The sequence below is a fragment of the Wyeomyia smithii genome, chromosome 2, assembly GCF_029784165.1.
Source record: "Wyeomyia smithii strain HCP4-BCI-WySm-NY-G18 chromosome 2, ASM2978416v1, whole genome shotgun sequence".
NCBI classification, from domain to species: domain Eukaryota; kingdom Metazoa; phylum Arthropoda; class Insecta; order Diptera; family Culicidae; genus Wyeomyia; species Wyeomyia smithii.
The window spans coordinates 157,521,783-157,547,438 of record NC_073695.1 but is presented as its reverse complement, the minus strand read 5'-3'; the positions used below and the strand labels follow the sequence as shown (position 1 = coordinate 157,547,438).

Sequence of the window (25,656 nt, the reverse complement as noted above, 5' to 3'; positions counted from 1 at the left end):
ATATTAAATATTAAATATTAAATATTAAATATTAAATATTAAATATCTAATATTAAATATTTAATATTAAATATTAAATATATCAAATATTAAATATTTAATATTAAATATTAAATATTAAATATTAAATATTAAATATTAAATATTAAATATTAAATATTAAATATTAAATATTAAATATTAATATTAATATTAAATATTAATATTTAATATTAAATATTAAATATTAAATATTAAATATTAAATATTAAATATTAAATATTAAATATTAATATTAAATATTTAATATTAAATATTAAATATTAAATATTAAATATTAAATATTAAATATTAAATATTAAATATTAAATATTAAATATTAAATATTAAATATTAAATATTAAATATTAAATATTAAATATTAAATATTAAATATTAAATATTAAATATTAAATATTAAATATTAAATATTAAATATTAAATATTAATATTAATATTAAATATTAAATATTAAATATTAATATTAAATATTAAATATTAAATATTAAATATTAAATATTAATATTAAATATTAAATATTAAATATTAAATATTAAATATTAAATATTAAATATTAAATATTAAATATTAAATATTAAATATTAAATATTAAATATTAAATATTAAATATTAAATATTAAATATTAAATATTAAATATTAAATATTAAATATTAAATATTAAATATTAAATATTAAATATTAAATATTAAATATTAAATATTAAATATTAAATATTAAATATTAAATATTAAATATAAATATTAAATATTAAATATTAAATATTAAATATTAAATATTAAATATTAAATATTAAATATTAAATATTAAATATTAAATATTAAATATTAAATATTAAATATTAAATATTAAATATTAAATATTAAATATTAAATATTAAATATTAAATATTAAATATTAAATATTAAATATTAAATATTAAATATTAAATATTAAATATTAAATATTAAATATTAAATATTAAATATTAAATATTAAATATTAAATATTAAATATTAAATATTAAATATTAAATATTAAATATTAAATATTAAATATTAAATATTAAATATTAAATATTAAATATTAAATATTAAATATTAAATATTAAATATTAAATATTAAATATTAAATATTAAATATTAAATATTAAATATTAAATATTAAATATTAAATATTAAATATTAAATATTAAATATTAAATATTAAATATTAAATATTAAATATTAAATATTAAATATTAAATATTAAATATTAAATATTAAATATTAAATATTAAATATTAAATATTAAATATTAAATATTAAATATTAAATATTAAATATTAAATATTAAATATTAAATATTAAATATTAAATATTAAATATTAAATATTAAATATTAAATATTAAATATTAAATATTAAATATTAAATATTAAATATTAAATATTAAATATTAAATATTAAATATTAAATATTAAATATTAAATATTAAATATTAAATATTAAATATTAAATATTAAATATTAAATATTAAATATTAAATATTAAATATTAAATATTAAATATTAAATATTAAATATTAAATATTAAATATTAAATATTAAATATTAAATATTAAATATTAAATATTAAATATTAAATATTAAATATTAAATATTAAATATTAAATATTAAATATTAAATATTAAATATTAAATATTAAATATTAAATATTAAATATTAAATATTAAATATTAAATATTAAATATTAAATATTAAATATTAAATATTAAATATTAAATATTAAATATTAAATATTAAATATTAAATATTAAATATTTAATATTAAATATTAAATATTAAATATTAAATATTAAATATTAAATATTAAATATTAAATATTAAATATTAAATATTAAATATTAAATATTAAATATTAAATATTAAATATTAAATATTAAATATTAAATATTAAATATTAAATATAAATATTAAATATTAAATATTAAATATTAAATTAAATATTAAATATTAAATATTAAATATTAAATATTAAATATTAAATATTAAATATTAAATATTAAATATTAAATATTAATATAAATATTAAATATTAAATATTAAATATTAAATATTAAATATTAAATATTAAATATTAATATTAAATATTAAATATTAAATATTAAATATTAAATATAAATATTAAATATTAAATATTAAATATTAAATATTAAATATTAAATATTAAATATTAAATATTAAATATTAAATATTAAATATTAAATATTAAATATTAAATATTAAATATTAAATATTAAATATTAAATATTAAATATTAAATATTAAATATTAAATATTAAATATTAAATATTAAATATTAAATATTAAATATTAAATATTAAATATTAATATTAAATATTAAATATTAAATATTAATATTAAATATTAAATATTAAATATTAAATATTAAATATTAAATATTAAATATTAAATATTAAATATTAAATATTAAATATTAAATATTAAATATTAAATATTAAATATTAAATATTAAATATTAAATATTAAATATTAAATATTAAATATTAAATATTAAATATTAAATATTAAATATTAAATATTAAATATTAATATTAAATATTAAATATTAAATATTAAATATTAAATATTAAATATTAAATATTAAACATTAAATATTAAATATTAATATTAAATATTAACATAAATATAAATATTAAATATTAAATATTAAATATTAAATATTAAATATTAAATATTAAATATTAAATATTAAATATTAAATATTAAATATTAAATATTAAATATTAAATATTAAATATTAACATAAAATATCAAATATTAAATATTAAATATTAAATATTAAATATTAAATATTAAATATTAAATATTAATATTAAATATTAAATATTAAATATTAAATATTAAATATTAAATATTAAATATTAATATTAAATATTAAATATTAAATATTAAATATTAAATATTAAATATTAAATATTAAATATTAAATATTAAATATTAAATATTAAATATTAAATATTAAATATTAAATATTAAATATTAAATATTAAATATTAAATATTAAATATTAAATATTAAATATTAAATAATAAATATTAAATATTAAATATTAAATACTAAATATTAAATATTAAATATTAAATATTAATATTAAATATTAAATATTAAATATTAAATATTAAATATTAAATATTAATATTAAATAATAAATATTAAATAATAAATATTAATATAAATATTAAATATTAAATATTAAATATTAAATATTAAATATTAAATATTAAATATTAAATATTAAATATTAAATATTAAATATTAAATATTAAATATTAAATATTAAATATTAAATATTAAATATTAAATATTAAATATTAAATATTAAATATTAAATATTAAATATTAAATATTAATATTAAATATTAAATATTAAATATTCAATATTCAATATTAAATATTAAATATTAAATATTAAATATTAAATATTAAATATTAAATATTAAATATTAAATATTAAATATTAAATATTAAATATTAAATATTAATATTAATATTAAATATTAAATATTAAATATTAAATATTAAATATTAAATATTAAACATTAAATATTAAATATTAAAAATTAAATATTAAATATTAAATATTAAATATTAAATATTAAATATTAAATATTAAATATTAAATATTAAATATTAAATATTAAATATTAAATATTAAATATTAAATATTAAATATTAAATATTAAATATTAAATATTAAATATTAATATATATTAAATATTAAATATTAAATATTAAATATTAAATATTAAATATTAAATATTAAATATTAAATATTAAATATTAAATATTAAATATTAAATATTAAATATTAAATATTAATATTAAATATTAAATATTAAATATTAAATATTAAATATTAAATATTAAATATTAAATATTAAATATTAAATAATAAATATTAAATATTAAATATTAAATACTAAATATTAAATATTAAATATTAAATATTTAATATTAAATATTAAATATTAAATATTAAATATTAAATATTAAATATTTAATATTAAATAATAAATATTAAATAATAAATATTAAATATTAAATATTAAATATTAAATATTAAATATTAAATATTAAATATTAAATATTAAATATTAAATATTAAATATTAAATATTAAATATTAAATATTAAATATTAAATATTAAATATTAAATATTAAATATTAAATATTGAATATTAAATATTAAATATTAAATATTAAATATTTAATATTAAATATTAAATATTAAATATTCAATATTCAATATTAAATATTAAATATTAAAAATTAAATATTAAATATTAAATATTAAATATTAAATATTAAATATTAAATATTAAATATTAAATATTAAATATTATATATTGAATATTATATATTAAATATTAAATATTAAATATTAAATATTAAATATTAAACATTAAATATTAAATATTAAAAATTAAATATTAAATATTAAATATTAAATATTAAATATTAAATATTAAATATTAAATATTAAATATTAAATATTAAATATTAAATATTAAATATTAAATATTAAATATTAAATATTAAATATTAAATATTAAATATTAAATATTAAATATTAAATATTAAATATTAAATATTAAATATTAAATATTAAATATTAAATATTAAATATTAAATATTAAATATTAAATATTAAATATTAAATATTAAATATTAAATATTAAATATTAAATATTAAATATTAAATATTAAATATTAAATATTAAATATTAAATATTAAATATTAAATATTAAATATTAAATATTAAATATTTAATATTAAATATTAAATATTACATATTAAATATTAAAAATTAAATATTAAATATTAAATATTAAATATTAAATATTAAATATTAAATATTAAATATTAAATATTAAATATTAAATATTAAATATTAAATATTAAATATTAAATATTAAATATTAAATATTAAATATTAAATATTAAATATAAAATATTAAATATTAAATATTAAATATTAAATATTAAATATTAAATATTAAATATTAAATATTAAGTATTAAATATTAAATATTAAATATTAAATATTAAATATCAAATATTAAATATTAAATATTAAATTTTAAATATTAAATATTAAATATTAAATATTAAATATTAAATATTAAATATTAAATATTAAATATTACATATTAAATATTAAATATTAAATATTAAATATTAAATATTAAATATTAAATATTAAATATTAAATATTAAATATTAAATATTAAATATTAAATATTAAATATTAAATAATAAATAATAAAAATTAAATATTAAATATTATATATTAAATATTAAATATTTAATATTAAATATTAAATATTAAATATTAAATATTAAATATTAAATATTAAATATTAAATATTAAATATTAAATATTAAATATTAAATATTAAATATTAAATATTAAATATTAAATATTAAATATTAAATAATCAATATTAAATATTAAATATTAAATATTAAATATTAAATATTAAATATTAAATATTAAATATTAAATATTAAATATTAAATATTAAATATTAAATATTAAATATTAAATATCAAATATTAAATATTAAATATTAATATTAAATATTAAATATTAAATATTTAATATTTAATATTTAATATTAAATATTAAATATTAAATATTTAATATTTAAAATTAAATATTATATATTAAATATTAAATATTAATTATTGAATATTAAATATTAAATATTAAATATTAAATATTAAATATTAAATATTAAATATTAAATATTAAATATTAAATATTAAATATTAAATATTAAATATTAAATATTTAATATTAAATATTAAATATTAAATATTTAATATTAAATATTAAATATTTAATATTTAATATTAAATATTAAATATTAAATATAAAATATTAAATATTAAATATTAAATATTAAATATTAAATATTTAATATTAAATATTAAATATTAAATAATAAATATTAAATATTAAATATTGAATATTAAATATTAAATATTAAATATTATATATTAAATATTAAATATTAAATATTAAATATTAAATATTAAATATTAAATATTAAATATTAAATATTAAATATTAAATATTAAATATTAAATATTAAATATTAAATATTAAATATTAAATATTAAATATTAAATATTAAATATTAAATATTAAATATTAAATATTAAATATTAAATATTAAATATTAAATATTAAATATTAAATATTAAATATTAAATATTAGATAATAAATATTAAATATTAAATATTAAATATTAAATATTAAATATTAAATATTAAATATTAAATATTAAATATTTAATATTAAATATTAAATATTAAATATTAAATATTAAATATTAAATATTAAATATTAAATATTAAATATTAAATATTAAATATTAAATATTAAATATTAAATATTAAATATTAAATATTAAATATTAAATATTAAATATTAAATATTAAATATTAAATATTAAATATTAAATATTAAATATTAAATATTAAATATTAAATATTAAATATTAAATATTAAATATTAAATATTAAATATTAAAAATTTAATATTAAATATTAAATAATAAATATTTAATATTAAATATTAAATATTAAATATTAAATATTAAATATTAAATATTAAATATTAAATATTAATTATTAAATATTAAATATTAAATATTAAATATTAAATATTAAATATTAAATATTAAATATTAAATATTAAATATTAAATATTAAATATTAAATATTAAATATTAAATATTAAATATTAAATATTAAATATTAAATATTAAATATTAAATATTAAATAAAAAAATATTAAATATTAAATATTAAATATTAAGTATTAAATATTAAATATTAAATATTAAATATTAAATATTAAATATTAAATTTTAAATATTAAATATAAAATATTAAATATTAAATATTTAATATAAAATATTAAATATTAAATATAAAATATTAAATATTAAATATTAAAAATTAAATATTAAATATTAAATATTAAATATTAAATATTAAATATTAAATATTAAATATTAAATGTTAAATATTAAATATTAAATATAAAATATTAAATATTAAATATTAAATATTAAATATTAAATATTAAATATTAAATATTAAATATTAAATATTAAATATTAAATATTAAATATTAAATATTAAATATTAAATATTAAATATTAAATATTAAATATTAAATATTAAATATTAAATATTAAATATTAAATATTAAATATTAAATATTAAATATTAAATATTAAATATTAAATATTAAATATTAAATATTAAATATTAAATATTAAATGTTAAATATTAAATATTAAATATTAAATATTAAATATTAAATATTAAATATTAAATATTAAATATTAAATATTAAATATTAAATATTAAATATTAAATATTAAATATTAAATATTAAAAATTAAATATTATATATTAAATATTAAATATTAAATATTAAATATTAAATAATATTGAATATAAAATATAACGAAAAATATAAAATATTATATATTGAAAATTTGATATTAAATAATAAATATTATATTGAATATTGATAATTAAATTTCAAATAGTAACTATTCAATAATGAACATAAAATATAAATAATACATATTGAACATAAAATATAACTTCATTCTGTTCCGAACACGCATCAGTATCGGATGTGTTTGGTGATCGCTCCGATAGAATATAAAACAAAAACGCGCGAGCAAGTGTTGGCATTGTTTGCCTGGTCGAGTGAAGGTTCAAGGTCGCCCGCCTTTGTGCAACTGTTTCGCATCGTGGCTGTTTGCTGGTGCGTAAGCCGATTTGGCTGCTAAGTGATTTGTGCTACAGCAGTGGACGAGAATCTCAACACAAAGGAGGAAAAAGAAGAAGCCAACAGTTGACAGCGAGTTGTGTCGCTGTGCTGAGTGATCACACACCCGGCTCGCTGATGGTGGCTGTTTGGAGCTGCTGTATTGGTGCTGCTGGCTGTAACGGCTGCAGCTTCGACCGTTCGGACAACCAACCCTACTGAAAGGAGAAGTAAAGAGGTACGTGTTCTGTCGGCGCTAGTGCGCTAGATTTAGCGCGATGGATGTAGATCCCTCGCCTCCCGTGCCACCATCCCCGAACCCCTCCGACCCTGTCCCTCCTGCCAACCCTTTCTCTGTTAATTCTCCAGTCCCCCCTCGCCCTAGGCTTTACCCGGACGGATCTCAGGGCAGCTTTACTGTTTTCTTTCGGCCAAAAGCAGGACCGAAATCGAAACCGTTAAACATCCTGCAGATTTCGAAAGACCTGACGGAGGGGTACAAGGCCATGACCGAAATCTCCAAGGTCAGACCCAACAAGCTCCGTGTCGTGGTCAGCAACCTGGAACAGGCCAACGCTTTTGCTCGTTCCGAGCTTTTCACACGCGAGTATCGCGTTTATATACCCGCACGAGACGTGGAGATCGACGGTGTCATAACCGATTCGAGTCTGTCGGTCGAGTGTATCTTGGCAAGCGGTTTTGGCTGCTTCAAAAATGCTTTGTGTCACGACGTAAAAGTAAAGATAATAGATTGCAAGCAATTGCGGTCTGTGTCTCTTGTCAACGGCACAAAAGTGTACACTCCGTCAGACTCGTTTCGTGTTACGTTTGCCGGATCTGCGCTCCCTAGCCACGTCTCGATCGATCGGGTTCGTCTGCCTGTGCGATTGTATGTACCCCGTGTTATGAATTGCACCAATTGCAAGCAGCTAGGCCACACAGCCGCCTACTGATGCAATAAGGCACGATGTAGCAAGTGTGGAGAAACTCATGCGGACGATTCTTGCAGTGTAAATGCTGAAAAATGTATTCACTGCGGGGAAAATCAGCATGAGCTCTCCACATGCCCGGTGTACATGCAGCGCAGAGATAAAATCAAGCGGTCACTTAAGGAGCGTTCAAAGCGATCTTACGCTGAGATGCTGAAGAAGACCGTGACCACTTCTACCATAACATCGAACCCCTTTGATCTGTTGTCCTCTGATGAAACCGATTCTGACGATTCACCAGCGGGAACAACTTATGCCAATCCTGGGGCGTCTAGAAAGAGGAAAAATGTTTCTTCTCCTAAACTTCCCCGGAAAGGTCCTAAGATTTCCCAAAGTGAAATGAAAGTTACAAACAAACCAAACAGTGCTGCGGAAAAACCGAAGCAAACTCCTCCTGGGCTTGCAAATTTAAAGTCCCAGAAGGAGTTCCCAGCACTGCCAGCAACATCTAAAACCCCAGTTGTTCCTTTAGCACTCCCAGTTGATGAAACAAACTCTGGATTAGTGAAATTTTCTGACATTGTGGACTGGATTTTTGAAACTTTCAATGTACCCGATCCAATTAAAATTTTTCTTACAGCATTCCTCCCAACAGTTAGATCATTTTTGAAGCAGTTGAATGCCCAATGGCCCCTCCTTGCATCGATTGTATCCTTCGATGCCTAATTCATCTGCGTATACGAAGGATTCTATCTCTGTCTTACAGTGGAATTGTAGAAGTATTTTACCAAAAATGGATTCATTTAAAGTTTTAATAAATAGAAACAAATGCGATGCATTTTCCCTTTGTGAAACTTGGCTTACTTCAAATATTGATCTCAACTTCCATGATTTTAATATTATTCGCCTTGATCGAGACACCCCATATGGAGGAGTACTTTTAGGGATTAAAAAGTGCTATTCTTTCTATCGTATTGACCTCCCCTCGATTCCAGGCATCGAAGTTGTCGCATGTCAAATGACAATACAAGGTAAAGAGCTTTGTATTGCCTCAATATATATTCCTCCCAGAGCACAGATTGGGCAACGGTTGCTCTTTGATTTAATAGAACTTCTTCCCTCGCCACGTTTGATTTTGGGAGACTTCAACTCTCATGGTGTGGCTTGGGGTTCCCCCTACAATGATAACCACTCCTCTTTAATCTATAACCTTTGCGATGACTTCAACATGACTATTTTGAACAACGGTGAAATGACACGTATCCCGAAACCTCCAGCGCGCCCAAGCGCTTTGGATCTATCCTTATGTTCGACGTCGCTACGGTTGGATTGCACATGGAAGGTAATCCTCGATCCTCACGGTAGCGACCATCTGCCTATTCTTATTTCAATTACTAACGGTTCAACTCGCATGCGACCAAATGACATTCCGTATGACCTCACACGGAATGTCGTTTGGAAGTTATACGAGGAAATGATTTCAAAAGCGGTCGAGTCGATTCAACATCACCCACCACTTGAAGAATACAATCTCCTCGCGGGCTTGATTGTCGACGCCGCGTTGCAAGCCCAAACGAAGAAATATCCTGGCGTAACGATCAAAGAGCGGCCTCCAACTCCGTGGTGGGACAAAGAGTGCTCCGATGTCTACACGCAAAGATCCGACGCGTTTTTGGCCTTCCAGAAGGGAGGTATACCCGACGACTATATACGGTATTCGGAGCTTAATACCAAGCTTAAAAGCCTGGCTAAAGCAAAGAAACGCGGATATTGGCGTCGGTTCGTGAACGAGACGTCGAGGGAGACATCGATGAGCACTCTTTGGAACACAGCCCGAAGAATGCGGAATCGCGTAACGGTCAACGAAAGCGAGGAGTCTTCAAGTCGGTGGATATTTGATTTTGCCAGGAAAGTATGTCCGGACTCTGTTCCTGCGCAAAACTTTGTTCGCGATACGTCTCCGGGTCACGACGCGATAGAATCACCTTTTACGATGGCAGAATTTTCAGTTGCCCTTCTGTCCTGGAACAAAAACGCACCTGGGTTAGATAGAATCAAATTCAACTTGTTGAAGAATCTACCCGGCAATGCCAAGAGGCGCTTGTTGAACTTGTTCAATAAGTTCCTGGAGCAAAACATTGTACCGCAGGATTGGAGGCAAGTGAAGGTGATCGCCATCCAAAAACCAGGGAAACCAGCTTCTGATCACAACTCTTATAGGCCGATTGCAATGCTATCCTGTATCCGGAAATTGATGGAAAAAAAGATACTCCGTCGTTTAGACCACTGGGTCGAATCGAATGGGTTACTATCAGATTCTCAATTTGGCTTCCGCCGTGCCAAAGGGACGAATGATTGTCTTGCGTTGCTTTCAACAGATATTCAGCTGGCGTATGCTCGCAAAGAACAAATCGCGTCTGCGTTCTTGGACATTAAGGGGGCTTTTGATACCGTTTCTATTGACATTCTTTCGGGTAAACTTCACCGACAAGGATTTTCTCCAATTTTGAACAATTTTTTGCACAATTTGCTGTCCGAAAAGCACATGCATTTTACGCACGGCGATTTGGCAACTTTTCGCATTAGCTACATGGGTCTTCCCCAGGGCTCATGTTTAAGTCCCCTTCTTTACAACTTTTATGTAAATGACATCGACGAACGTCTGGCAAATTCATGCACGATAAGACAACTTGCAGACGACAGTGTAATCTCTGTTACAGGAGCCAAAGCTGCCGATTTGCAAGGACCATTGCAAGATACCTTGGACAATTTGTCTGCTTGGGCTTTACAGCTAGGTATCGAATTCTCTCCGGAGAAGACTGAGATAGTAGTTTTTTCTAGGAAGCATGAACCTGCTCAGCTTCAAACACAATTAATGGGTAAAACGATTTCTCAGGTTTTGGTACACAAATATCTTGGTGTCTGGTTCGACTCTAAAGGCACCTGGGGTTGTCACGTTAGGTATCTGATGAAAAAATGTCAACAAAGAGTGAATTTTCTTCGTACAATAACCGGACAATGGTGGGGAGCCCACCCAGGAGACCTTATAAGGCTTTACCAAACAACGATATTGTCTGTCATTGAGTACGGGTGTTTCTGCTTCCGCTCCGCAGCAAACACACATTTGATCAAACTGGAGCGAATACAATATCGTTGTTTGCGTATCGCCTTGGGTTGCATGCAGTCGACCCATACGATGAGTTTGGAGATCTTAGCTGGAGTACTACCATTGAAAAACCGCTTCTGGAGCCTGTCTTCTCGCATTCTTATCAAATGTGAGGTCTTGAACCGTCCTGTGATTGAAAATTTTGAAAGGTTAATCGAACTTAATTCTCAAACCCGTTTTGTGACATTGTATTTCAATCACATGTCCCATAATATTAACCCTTCTTCGAATATTCCAAATCGTGTCGACTTATCAAATACTTCTGATTCTACTGTGTTTTTCGATACATCCATGATAGAAGAAACTCGTGGAATCCCGGATCATTTACGCGTGCAGCAGATCCCCAAAATTTTTTCCAATAAATATCGAAACATCAACTGCGACAATATGTTCTACACTGACGGATCACTTCTTGATGGGTCCACTGGCTTCGGTATTTTCAATAACAATTTAACCGTCTCCCATAAGCTTGATAATCCTGCTTCTGTTTACGTCGCAGAATTGGCTGCAATTCAGTACACCCTAGGGAGTATCGAAAAAATGGCCACGGACCATTATTTCATCTTTACGGACAGTCTCAGTTCCATTGAGGCTCTCCGATCGATAAAAGATGTTAAGCACTCTCCGTATTTCCTGGGGAAAATACGGGAACATCTGAGTGCTTTATCCGAAAAATCGCATCAGATTACCTTAGCGTGGGTCCCTTCTCACTGCTCGATACCGGGCAATGAGAAAGCGGACTCTTTGGCTAAGGTGAGCGCAACAAACGGTGGAATTTATGAAAGACCAATTGCCTTTAATGAATTTTTCTCATTTGTACGTCAGAATACGATCATCAGTTGGCAAAATGCTTGGACCAGAGGGGAATTGGGAAGGTGGTTACATTCCATAATCCCCAAGGTGTCGACGAACCCGTGGTTCAAGGGGTTCGATGTAGGTCGGGATTTCATTGGCGTGATGTCCCGGCTTATGTCCAATCACTATAGATTTGACGCGCATCTCCGTCGTATTGGGCTCGGGGAAAGTGGTATCTGTGCCTGTGGTGAAGGTTATCACGACATAGAGCACGTTGTTTGGTCATGCCCTGTACACCGTAACGCCAGGTCTAAATTAATAGCTTCCCTGCAGGCCGAAGGTAGGCAGTCGGCTGTTCCTGTTCGTGATGTCTTGGCGAGCCGTGACCTATCCTACATGTCCCTTATATACGTTTTCCTGAAATCCATCCACGCCCCAGTTTAGTCCTACCCCCTTCCGCCTGCATCCAGCCTAACAACAAGAACACGTTAAGACCCCGGATCCGGAAACAGCAATCAGACCCGCACGATACTCTCAAGGCCCGAGGGAGACAACCCAATATGCCAGTCCGTAATATCTTGGCCCAGCAGCGGAACATGTGCTTACCTATGGCAATGAAAACCATCATACAGTGAACCAGTGCTTTTAATGCAAAATATTATAGCTTTAAGTTACATTTAGTTTCAGCTCGTAGTCGGCAGCGAGGATAAAAAATTTGCTTTTAGTTATTTAGATACTTTAGAAAGTAAGCTACCAGATATAATTGGCGCCGTTAAACATTAAATTGTATTTGTGCCGTGTCAAATAAATTATAGATGAACAAAAAAAAATAAAATAGAACATAAATATAAAACGTTATACATTAAAAAATAAATATCAAATATTACATTATATATTAAATATTCTATAATAAATATTGAATTTTAAATATCAGATGTTAGTATATAATATATAAAAGTTTAGATTAATCTTTAAATATAAAAATATCTGAATTTGATAACATACCCGTATTTGCTCTTTCTCGTCAGGAGTAAACACACGTGAATCCTCATAGTAAAATCGGGGATCCAGCAAAATGGCGGCTTTGAACGGCACGTTTTCTTTTAGAGACTCCAATCGTTTCAAGAGATTCTTTGAAAGTTCTTCTGCCATTGGATTGTGTATTAACTTCGTCATTCGGATCGTGTTGATCCATAGCATATGGAAATCCGACAATCCAACGTGCTTATCCTGAAATTTGATTGTAGCCTCGTAAGTTGGACAAAAAGCTTGCACGAAGTTATTGACGAATTTCCAATTGTCATCTAAATCTGCAATCAAAAAGTGATCAATGTTTGCCAACTTTTTTTTATTTCTTTGGTACCTAGTTCTTTGTGTATTGCACCCAACTTAACGTAGAACGTTTCAAATTTGCTGAAGTGCTCTACCATTTTAAAGACTCCACCTCATCTTGTCTTTGCGTATAATGGCGGCAGCGCTTGCCCTTCTGCCTCGAAAAACGCTTTATAGGAAATTTTGCGGCAAGCTTTGGCGATGTAAGTCACTGCTTTTATACCGTCCTCGTACAGCTTCGTAACATCAGTAACGGCAAGCTGCATTGTGTGAACAGCGCACCTTACTAAGCTTACACTGTGTTTGAGCTCGTCTAGAACATTGGGAAGAACTTCCCAATGCTCCATTTCACCGTTCTCATCTTCATATTCTTCGGCGATCTCCGCTTCAATTTCTCTCTGCAATTCGCGTACAGCAGCGCACATGTTTGACCCATTATCCGATGTAATGGAAAAAACGTTTTTAAGTCCAACGTTATATATGCTTAACACATCCAGTATCTTAGTTTTCAAAAATTTTGCCGTCTGTTTTTTCTTAACCTCGACCATTCCTAAAACAAAAAGGGAACTAACTTTCACGATTCTGATTTATATATACTAATGTCTTTTTAACGCGGCCTCGATAATGAGCAATTCCACAAAAAAACGGGCAACCAATTTAATCGACCTTTTTTGATTTGGCTGAAGCTTTGCATAGTCGTTTATATAGGCGAATTATGCCATTTTGTGCTATTGATTTAATTTTTTGGGTCGTGACCCATTTTGAGGAACTTTTGAATATTACTATTTTGGAAAGGTATTGATGATTACAAATGTTTTTAGGGCCAAAATAGTTTGTTTGATCGGTGTGTCATCTTCGGCAAAGTTGTAGATAATAATTTTGTCTTTTCGAAAAAATATACACTAAAAAATATTTAATAAACATTCATATTAACTATCTAAAAAAGCTCATTTTTTTCTATAAAAACTACATAAGATTACCTAAACAATGCAACCGACCCGATCATGGAGAAATCTAGAAAAAAAAGTTATATTTAAAAAACTAAATATTTTTTTTAATATATTTTTCAAGGGACATATTTTTTTCCGAAATGACAAAACTGTTATTTACAACTTTGTCGAACACACTATGCCAATAATTGAAACCGTTTTGGCTGTAGAAATGTTTTTAATTTCCAATAGAGCACTTTATGGGGGATTAAAAATATTTTTGCAGTCAAAACGGTTCGTTTGATTGGCATAGTCTCTTTAGTTACAGATAACAATTTCGTTCTTTCATAAAAAACGGACCCTGTGAAATTTTTTTTTTCAAAATATCATAACTTTTTTTCCTGATTTCTCCATGATCGGACCGGTAACAATGTTTGGGTAATCTTTTGTAGTTTATATAAAAATAAATAGATTTTTTAAAAATGAGCTTTATTAGATAATTAACTTTAAATTTTTTTAAACATTTTTTTCAAAAAAAATGTTTTAATGTATATTTTTTCGAAGAGACAAAACTTCTATCTACAACTTTGTCGAAAACGTCACACCGACCAAGCAAACTTTTCAGCCTTAGAATATTTGTAATCATCAATACTTTCCCGAAAGAGCATTTTTCAATAGCTTTTCAAAAGTGAGTCTTATTCCAGAAAATTAAAATTGAACCAATAGCATAAAATGGCATTTTTCGCCCATAGAAACGTCTATGCAAAGTTTCAACCAAATCAAAAATGACAATTTATAGAAAATATTAAAACTAGGATATTTTTTGTGAAACTTCTCTAATTCAAAAAATCGCATAAAAAGAAAATTTTCAAGATTTGTGTTCGCGATTATTTAAAAAAACGCGTAAAACGTAAACACGTTTTTTAACTCGCGTTTATTAGAAAACGCGGTTATGAGTTTTGAGTTTCTTTTAAACACGTTGTTTTGAAGAAAAATAGTTTTACCCTGGTTAATATTTGAAGGATAGCCCCTTCTGATAGTAAGGTTAATTATCATTACTTTTATTCCTTCAGATATACTTACCAAGAGTTCTAACCTTGATTTGGTCATCCTTCATAAACTGAGCGTTTATCCCAAGAATGTGCCGTCCGTGACGAGAAGCCGAGTCTATTTTTAATGAAAATAGTTTACCTTGAAGCTCGTCGCTTATTTTGTTTTTAATTCGATTTGCAGCAGTTTTCAAAAACTCCAGTGTTTTTGTTGACGTGAAGGTACACCCTAAAGATTCTCCAATCGGATCCAATAGTGCCCGAATTTCCGGCCAATCAATGGAACACAGAGGCATGTTTCTAATTGTAATCAGTTTCACGCACGATGATTTCACCGTGTCTTCATCTATCGCCACCAATCTCTTCCGTGGTTTTTTACTTTTCGGTTCAATCTCTTCATTGTCTCTAAAAACTCCCTTCGTTTTTGCCAACGTGAAATGCGTGTTACGAAAGTGTCGCACAAAATTCCCTGCATCAATTTTTTTTTGAAAATATTTACATTTGTCTTCTTCCCCGCCGATCTTACACCAAACACCACTTTCATTTTCGAAAATGAAATCACGCACCATATCACGAAACTTCCTTTTCTGCTGAACCATATTAACTTTCACTTTTATTCAAATATCACAGTAGAAATATACAGCAAAGAACAAACGACGCCTCAAACGTAAGGCCAATGACATACTGGCGCGTTCTGCGTTGCAGAGACGGTTCGCCGCGAACCGTCTCCGCAACGCAGAACGCGCCAGTATGTCACTGGCCTAAGAATGCTTTAGACTGATTGACTGTTTTTCCGGTCGATCATGAACATGAACGAAAAACGTAATGGTAATGCAGTCAGAGCATTGTACGAAGTTTCCCGAACGGACTAGAATGCCGAGGCGGTGCTCCTTTTGCGGAAACAACACGCACGCGAAAAAATGAATTTTACCATATAAAATCGTACGGAAACTTTAAAAATCGGGCGCAAATCGGGCGTTTCACCGATCGATCTGAAAAGTTACACACACAGTTGTTACGGGACCCATAAGGAACACGAAAAGTGCATGGGAGCTAACATTTATTTTTTGTCCCACCCTAATGTACAGTCTATGCAATCTGAAGGGTGAACAACTGACTTCTTCTTTTTTTTCTTCTTTGCTTTGAAATCTTTCCCTGGTGCCAGACAGTTTCAAAGAAAATCTGACCGAGCATAAAATAAATGTTTGACGATAATCCGACAATAATTACGTTTAAAAAAATTTCACGTGATGACCTTTTTGTGGAACAACACGAAAGAAATCTGGCTCTTTGGTAAATATCTGTAAAATTTTGAGAATTGCATCTTTATCTGTCGCGTTATGAACAATCTGCTAAAATACAAATTCATCCGGTGTAATGGCAACTTCGATCCCGATGCAAAATGTGTCGTGTGCTTACAGGACAGGACGTGATGACAGGAACCAAAGCCTCTGCTTGGTTGATTTTGTTTGGCGCACTGTTCAATTTTATCATTTTGGATGGCGTTGGGCGTGTTGCAAAAACTGTTGATATATTTAGTTTGCACTGTTTGTTTTAATTACGAAGCGCAATTGATTCAAAAATCTTATTATTTCCAATTCAATGTAAAGTTTTGTGTCAAATGAAGATTCAATGTATTGGTTGTTGTTGCGAAAATGAGCTTCATCTGAATTAAAGATTTGATTGTTCAAATAAAATTAAATGGAATCTTTGTAGTGAGAAAGTGCGAAATCCCATCTTTTGGAACTCCTCCGAACGCCGAATTATGCAGCATATAGAACAATCGACATCCGAAACGTTAAGTTTACGAAACTACGCAATATGATTGCAGATTCATTTCCGAAAGGCAAGAGGAACCCAGAATAGGGGTTAAACTTCTAACTAGTACAAGTAATTATAAAATATATATTTAAATTAATTTAAAATTTGATGAACAACCAGTATCAAACGTATTAATTATTTTTAAAACACATGACTTGGAAATATTCTAGATAATAATATTAATTTTAATAATTTACTTATTATTTTATTTTATTAATTTTTTGGTAACACTGCTTCATGCCAACAAATACACTGAAATAATCTCACCTATTCATATTATCCAGCTTTTTACGCGCCATGATGGCGGACGCTATAATGCGAAGTTCGTAATAAATTACCCACCCTTTTGACAACTCTGCTTACGTCAGTTTAAAGTCTTCATACAATTTATCAAAAGAAAAATATTTCTGGTAACATTTGCGTTGCCAATTTTTCAGAAATCGCAAATCTGACGTAAGCAGTGAGGTTCGCATATTACGAACACGCATTATAGCGACCGCCATTATGGTGCGTAAGAAGTTGGATATGGGAGTGTTATAAATTTGCACTATTAGAGCTTCCAATCAAAACGATGTGATCGAAAATGTGTCATGCATTCTTCATAGGATCGTCTGATAGACTCACATTACTACCAAGCTTTTAAAATAGATAAGAAAATCCTTAAAAAACCAAAGATCAAATAATCCATTAGACTCATTGGAAATGCCATAATTTATATCTTGGCATATAATAACAATTTCATAGGAAAATCTCATGCATTTCGTTTTATTATCCTATAGAAATAGCTTCACTAAAGGGACTGTTTCTCTCAAATGATGTGTACATGAAAACAAATCGAAGTGTTTTTGTTTATGAAGGATACAAGAATTTATTATAAAAATATTATATATTTTAAGAAATTGGTACTTGATTGTTGACTGTTAAACGGCAAGGGATAGCTCCAAACGGCCGAAACACAAACGGCCGAATCTCAAACGGCCGAAACACAAACGGCCGAATCTCAAACGGCCGAATTATATCAATACTAACGAAAGGCCGAAATTTCGATCGGCCGAATCACGAAAGGCCGAATTTTATTTTTATTTGACTTTTTTTTTGTTACAGTTATTTTATATTGCATACATTTTAAGCAACATCAAAAAATGGATAAAAAATTGAAAAATTGCCTTAAATGTGTTGAATAACTAGTTATTTCGTTGAACGTTCTGTTTGCAAAAGATATCAATGCGGCTCTGCCGCATAATCGAGGGCAAGAAACCGAGGCGGCCCTAAGCCGCCGTGGTGTCCGATGGCCGAGTCGGCCGCTGACCCGCCGTCGGAAGCGGCGGCCTCTCGCATGCAAACAACTGATCTACTGGATTGCCCGGATTACTGAAGCATGAGGGCAATCCTCTAGTTTACGTCCGAACGAGCGGTAGCGAGTAAGGACAGCATGCGCCCCAGACAATCGAGTTGGCCGCAGGCCACCAGTGTGTTGCATTCAATTTTTAACAAAATCAATTTTAAATTTTTTTTCATTCCATGAAACAATTAGGGAACGGAAACAAAAAACAAGGAAACAAAATAAATATTTTCGAAACCATCTTTTTTGTATACATTCTCAAAATTTTTGGCGTGGGTGGTAACACTTTATCAAATCAAATAGCCAAAATTATCCTCAAGCATTACGTATTTTATGGACGTTTTCTTACAACATTTCAGCTTTAGATAAGTCACATGTCGTTTTCGTTTTCGCGGTGTAGTACACTCAAACGACACTTTTGACACCGAAAATGTTTTATTGGTTTTTCGTGCCACCCTTTTTCTGTCTCTCCCTACACTTTTTCTGTCACTGATGACACCCGAAAAAAGCAGAGTGTACTGTAGGAAGTTACCAACACATTCACACGTATGTGTCAAAACTGGTTTGTTTTGGTTTTCGTTCCACGTGGTAAAGTGTCAGGTAATTTTTTTCTCAGCACATTTGTGAGATGGACATATGAAATGGAAACGAGACAAAATGACGAATGCGATAATGACCAAAACAAACGAATTGACAGCTATCCCATTATTACGCATACCAATGCAATGACAATGGCACATGTCGTTGTGTATCGTCAACCAGTACGGACGTGTTTTAATTAGCTCTCGGCCACGCGCGAATTTAAATTTTTGTTTTTTGTTTACATTCTTTTTTCGCTTGTAGGTGCTTTTGTGCCAGTAAGTCAACTCAAGCTCCGCGCGAGTAAGTTTGTGCGTTATTTACACTTTTTTTGTAAACATGACATCGTTAGTTAGTGGAAACTGTGTGGTGTGCGGTTTTGGGTCTTCGGACAACCGGAACTTATGGAAGTGCGAGGGGTGTTCCCTACGATTCCATGCCGCGTGCGCAGGTGTTCAACGAAACAAGGAAGACCAGATTAGGTCCTACATGATGCCAGCCTGCAATGATTGCCAGGAGCGAATCGCGATGGAATTAAATTTTCGTCACCTGGTACACCAGCAGGCTCTTCTTGCTGACTTAGTGAAAAAGCATAGCGACGCAATACACAAATCGACGTCGACATTGCAGAAAATTGGAATCGTTCAAGAGGCACTCGAACGACAAGAAACTCTATTCGATGAACTAAAACAGGAGCTTTCGTCTGTTAAAAAAGTGAACTCTCCTACAAAAGTAGTGAGACAAATCAATAACCACGTGACGACACTTTTCGACGATGCTATAACTTCCGCTAAAGTTAACATGACTGAGTCGCTTGGGATACTTAGCAACTCGATTACAAATAAGCTGACCAGTCATATTGATGAAATAACTAATAAAGTCGACGAACAGCTTGAAGCTGTTAATGAAAATTTGATCGATGTGGCCACTTCTAAGACTCAATGTAGTGTTCCTGAAATCTTGGAAGAATTTCGAATAATTAGCAGCAGAATTTCTGAGTACACGCCAAGAATGATGCCCATCGAAAACAGCATTGGCTATCCAAGTGTGGCAGAGGAAATAACTATGGCCGGCCAGCCTTCAAATGATCTTCCAAACAGTGGATGGCGTTTCCTTGGCTCGAGAAAAGTTTGGAAACAGGACTGGACAGCGTACGATACAAAATTACACCGTATTATGCAGCAGAAAAAACAAGCTGACAAAGCAAGAAAACGGAGGGCCAGAAGACGAAATCATTATAGGCGAAATAATTACAACAGAATCAACAACCCTAGGCATAACCATATCATTCACAACAACAACAACGTTAATAACAACAACTTTGTCAATAACAATAGAAATAACTACAACAGCAATTACTATAATAACAATAACAATTCCAACAACAACCGCAACAATAAGAACTACTTCAACAATAACAACAACAATCAGAACCAGAATCGCAACCTCAACTTGAACAGAAATCTCGATAATAACCATCAAAGTACCAACTACAACTTCAACACCAATAGTAACCGTAGATATACCAACCACAACCGTCACGTCAACAACAGTTTTTGGAATAATAACAATAGCCCCAACTATAACATGGCCAACAGGCAACAGAATAACGTCACCAACTCCTACAATAATCAACAACACACCAACTCTAATCGTTTCCATGCAAATCAACTGTTACCACCTGACAGAGTGCTTCTTGCAGCAGCGAAAGACCGATTCTCCAGACCTCAATCTAACTTCATTCCTACGATTCAATTTCAAAGAGGCGAAACTCTTAACCCATACCCGGCGAACGACGAGTTTTCACTTTCTCAACCCCAGATGATCAGCGATCCTGCACACCTTCCTACTTCACAATGCATTGCGTGCTCATCTAGGCACTCGTGTCTTCAACGCAATTGACTCACTCATCAGAGGACCGTTGCTGGTGATAATTTTGTTCAACCTAGAGATGTAGGAAATGACGCGACCTGCTCTGCTCTGGTAAACACTTCTGTTAATAATGACTCTCATTCTTTAGCTTCTACACTCGAACACCCCACCACTACCGAGATCTCTGTATATTGCCAAAATTTTAACCGCGTGCGAGGCGCTCACAAAATTAACGAAATTCAAAAAAATGTACTATCCTGTTCATTTTCTGTTATTTTAGCAACCGAAACCAGCTGGGATGAGGGTGTTCGCAGCGAAGAAGTCTTCGGTTGCCGATATAATGTCTATAGAAATGACCGTAACTATCAATTATCTGAAATGAAATCCGGTGGTGGTGTGTTGATTGCGGTGTCAGTAGACTTTAATTCAGCGCTTATCGACACCATTCAGTTTAAAGAGTCGAACATGTTTGGGTGAAAGCAGAACTAGCAGGAGAGACACACGTATTTGTCTCTGTCTATTTCCCTCCAAATAATGCGCGGAATGAAATCTTTGAATAGTTTCTTCATGTTGTTGAAAATATTGCATCTAAGCTGTTACCTGAAGTAAAACTCCACATATACGGTGATTTCAACCAACGCAACATGGATTTTATTCCGGACATCGATAACCATAGCATTTTACTTCCTACACGCAAAAGTTGAATGGTGCGAAACCAGTACAAAATTGTGCGTTTTCAGCGCAAAAGTTGATGTTATTTGGAACCAGTACAATGATTGCGTGTTGGGCATAACGCAATTACTGCTCTAGCGTTTTTTCAATGTATTTGGCAGCTCCTAACTACTACACTTAAACAGTTTCAACTGGTATCAAGCAGCATTGCAAAGCGAGCGAGAAGCAAAACCTTTCTCCTCCTTTCTGCTTGAGAACGAGACATATGCTACGCTTCTCAAGTCTTTTGCACACACGCTTTCGAGATACTCTTTCTTCTTCATGCATTCCCCGCAGCAAGCACGCACCCCCAGTATGAATGACACTAACAACACTAGTATCAAGTATGTACAGCACGGGTATCTTGCGCATTTCGTAAAGCGACGAGACACGAGACCTTGCGCGTCGCAATACGAACCGAAAGAAAAGCGAAAGAGCAACCAGCAAATTGTATATGACGTGTCTAGTCTTGTCGCACCCGCACGTACATGGGAATTCTACGAGCGAGAGAGAAATTTCTCTCGTCGCTTGAGAAAAAAGCTGCACAGGATGAGAAATAATAATCATTCACAATTTACAAGTTTTGCCATAAAAAATCAGCAACGCTTTTGTGGCTTTGTGGAATGAAGGGTTTTCGGTAAAGCTACCGTTGATTACAAAATGTTGTGAACAGAATTTTGTTTCGTTATTTTTTGCAAATCATTCAATGGTACTTTCAAATGACCAAATCCATCGAGATAAATGTATCGAGCATTATAGCTATATAAATCTAGTGAGTTCACAAGTTGTTGTTCGCTGCTTGCACTGCTCCATGAGTAGCTGTCACTAATACACTCGACGTGAGAAATATAGTGTCGATATATGATACATATTCTGATTTCAATCTGTGTCAATGTATTCGCAGTACAACTGTTGCGTTATCCTTTTCACACATTTATTGTGCGATTTTAGTGCAAAATTTGTGCGAATCGGGAAGACACAATGCTTGTACAAGACTTGAACTTTTGCGTGTATTATTGGCGAAAATGAAACGCTGCAACTTCTTTTTGATAAAACCTCTAGTCTTGGTCTTAATCAAATAAATCATGTGAAAAATGGACAAAATTGTTATCTAGATCTGTTAATGTCCAACATTAGTGAAGACTTTTGTGTGACGAATTCATTACAACCATTATGGAAGAACGAAGTTTATCATACAGCAATAGAGTTTTCTTTATTTGTGCATGCGAATAAAAGACCTGACGAATATGAATTCGAAGATGTTTTTGACTTTCAGTCAGCAAACTATGATGAATTAAAACATAAACTAAATAGTATCAACTGGCAAGATGTATTGTTTGAAGACGGAAACGTCGATTCGGCTATAGAAAATTTTTATAACATATTATCTGATTTATTTATTAGCGAAATACCATTGAAAAGAATAAGACGTCATGGCAATTCCAAATACCCAGTCTGGTACAATAGACAAATTAAAAACTTAAAAAACAAAAAACAAAAAGCACATAAAAAATACAAAACTCATAAAAATCGTGATGCTTTAACAACTTATCTTAACATTTGCGGCAAATTAAACGATGCCATTAGTAACGCGTTTGAAGAGTTCACATTAAAGACTGAGCTTGAAATCAAATCCTGTCCAAAAATTTTTTTCTAATATGTTAAATCAAAGTTAAAATCTGAAAATTTTCCTTCAAAAATGCAACTGCATGACAAAGTTGAAGAGAACCCGGCATACATCTCTGATCTATTTGCTGATTTTTTTCAACAAAATTATACAACTTTCTCCGAATCTGATCGTGACTATACATTCTTCACCAACTTTCCTGAGTATACCAACTATTTCAATATTGAACATGTCAGCGCACGCGAAATTGAAGATACTTTAAAAGCTCTGGATGCGTCTAAAGGTCCGGGACCAGACGGAATTCCGCCAGCATTCATGAAACATTTAGCTAAAGAGCTAACTTCCCCACTGTTCTTGATTTTCAATATGTCGCTGGAATCCGGTTGCTTCCCGAAATTCTGGAAAAACTCATATCTAGTGCCTGTGTTCAAATCTGGTAAAAAAACCGACATTAGCAACTATCGAGGCATAGCCATTCTTTCCTGTATACCTAAGCTATTTGAAGCAATAATAAACAAAAAGTTATTCCACCAAATAAAAAATAGAATTACCCCAACGCAACACGGTTTTTTCAAAGGGCGCTCAACAACAACTAACTTACTCGAGTTTATTAACTTCTCTTTGAACGCAATGGATAAAGGTAATTATGTTGAAACCTTATATACTGACTTCAGTAAAGCTTTCGATCGCATTGATATACCCCTGCTTCTCTTCAAGTTACGAAAAATTGGAATTCATCCACAATTACTCAAATGGATTGAATCGTATTTGACAGATCGTCAACAAACAGTCAAATTTAAAGGTAGAATATCGAAACCTATTCAGGTAACCTCAGGAGTTCCTCAAGGCTCTCACTTGGGCCCTCTACTATTTATATTATTCGTAAACGACATTTCCTTTATTCTAAAACATGTGAAAATTCTTATTTATGCCGACGACATTAAACTTTTCATTGAACTTGAAAACGCTGATGATGTAAATATTTTTCGTAACGAGATAAAATATTTTTACCTTTGGTGTAAAAAAAGCCTTCTTCAGCTAAACGTTAAAAAATGTAGTTCGATGGCTTTTGGTAGAAAAAGAAACATGCCAAGCAATATGATTTCCTTAGGAGATCAGGTAGTAGAGAAAAGTGAACGAGTTAGGGACCTAGGAGTCATACTCGACTCAAAATTAACATTCACTGATCACTACAACACAATTATTAATAAGGCTAGTAACATGCTCAGTTTTATAAAACGTTTCTGCTATAATTTCCAAGATCCATACACAATAAAAACACTTTATTTGTATTTGTATTTGTATTTGTATTTTGGTCGATTCATCTGACAATTTTGATATTATCTACATGAAAATCTTAGATCTAAAACTATTGCAACATCCCAGACCTTGAGATTATTTTGCCAAAAGCACGTGAGGAAACATTTCCGAAATCGAATAAATCTTCGACCAACGAGAAGGTACGGATGCATGACGTCAGTGGTTCAAAAAAGCCGTACAAGGTCCGATGAGACCTAGTTGTCAGTAAGTTTGACGAACGAAGCAGTCTACTTGGTGCTCGAAAATCAAGGTGAAAAAGCAAAACCGGGGCATCAAGTTCATTGTTCAGCAGCTTGGCTATGAA

The 25,656-nt window shown here is 27.9% G+C and overlaps 1 protein-coding gene across 1 annotated transcript in view; it reads right to left on the bottom strand.

The window, feature by feature from the left end:
• The window catches only part of LOC129720141 (uncharacterized), a 56,419-nt gene extending 42,219 nt beyond the window's left edge, over window positions 1–14,200 (bottom strand). Inside the window, exons 1-2 of the mRNA XM_055671573.1 lie at window positions 14,134–14,200; window positions 13,776–14,080 (exon numbers count right to left, since the gene is read on the bottom strand). Of these exons, the coding sequence (XP_055527548.1) occupies window positions 13,776–14,080; window positions 14,134–14,200 (372 nt within the window). The remainder of the gene's footprint in view (window positions 1–13,775; window positions 14,081–14,133) is intronic.
• Between the last annotated feature and the right edge of the window lie 11,456 nt (window positions 14,201–25,656).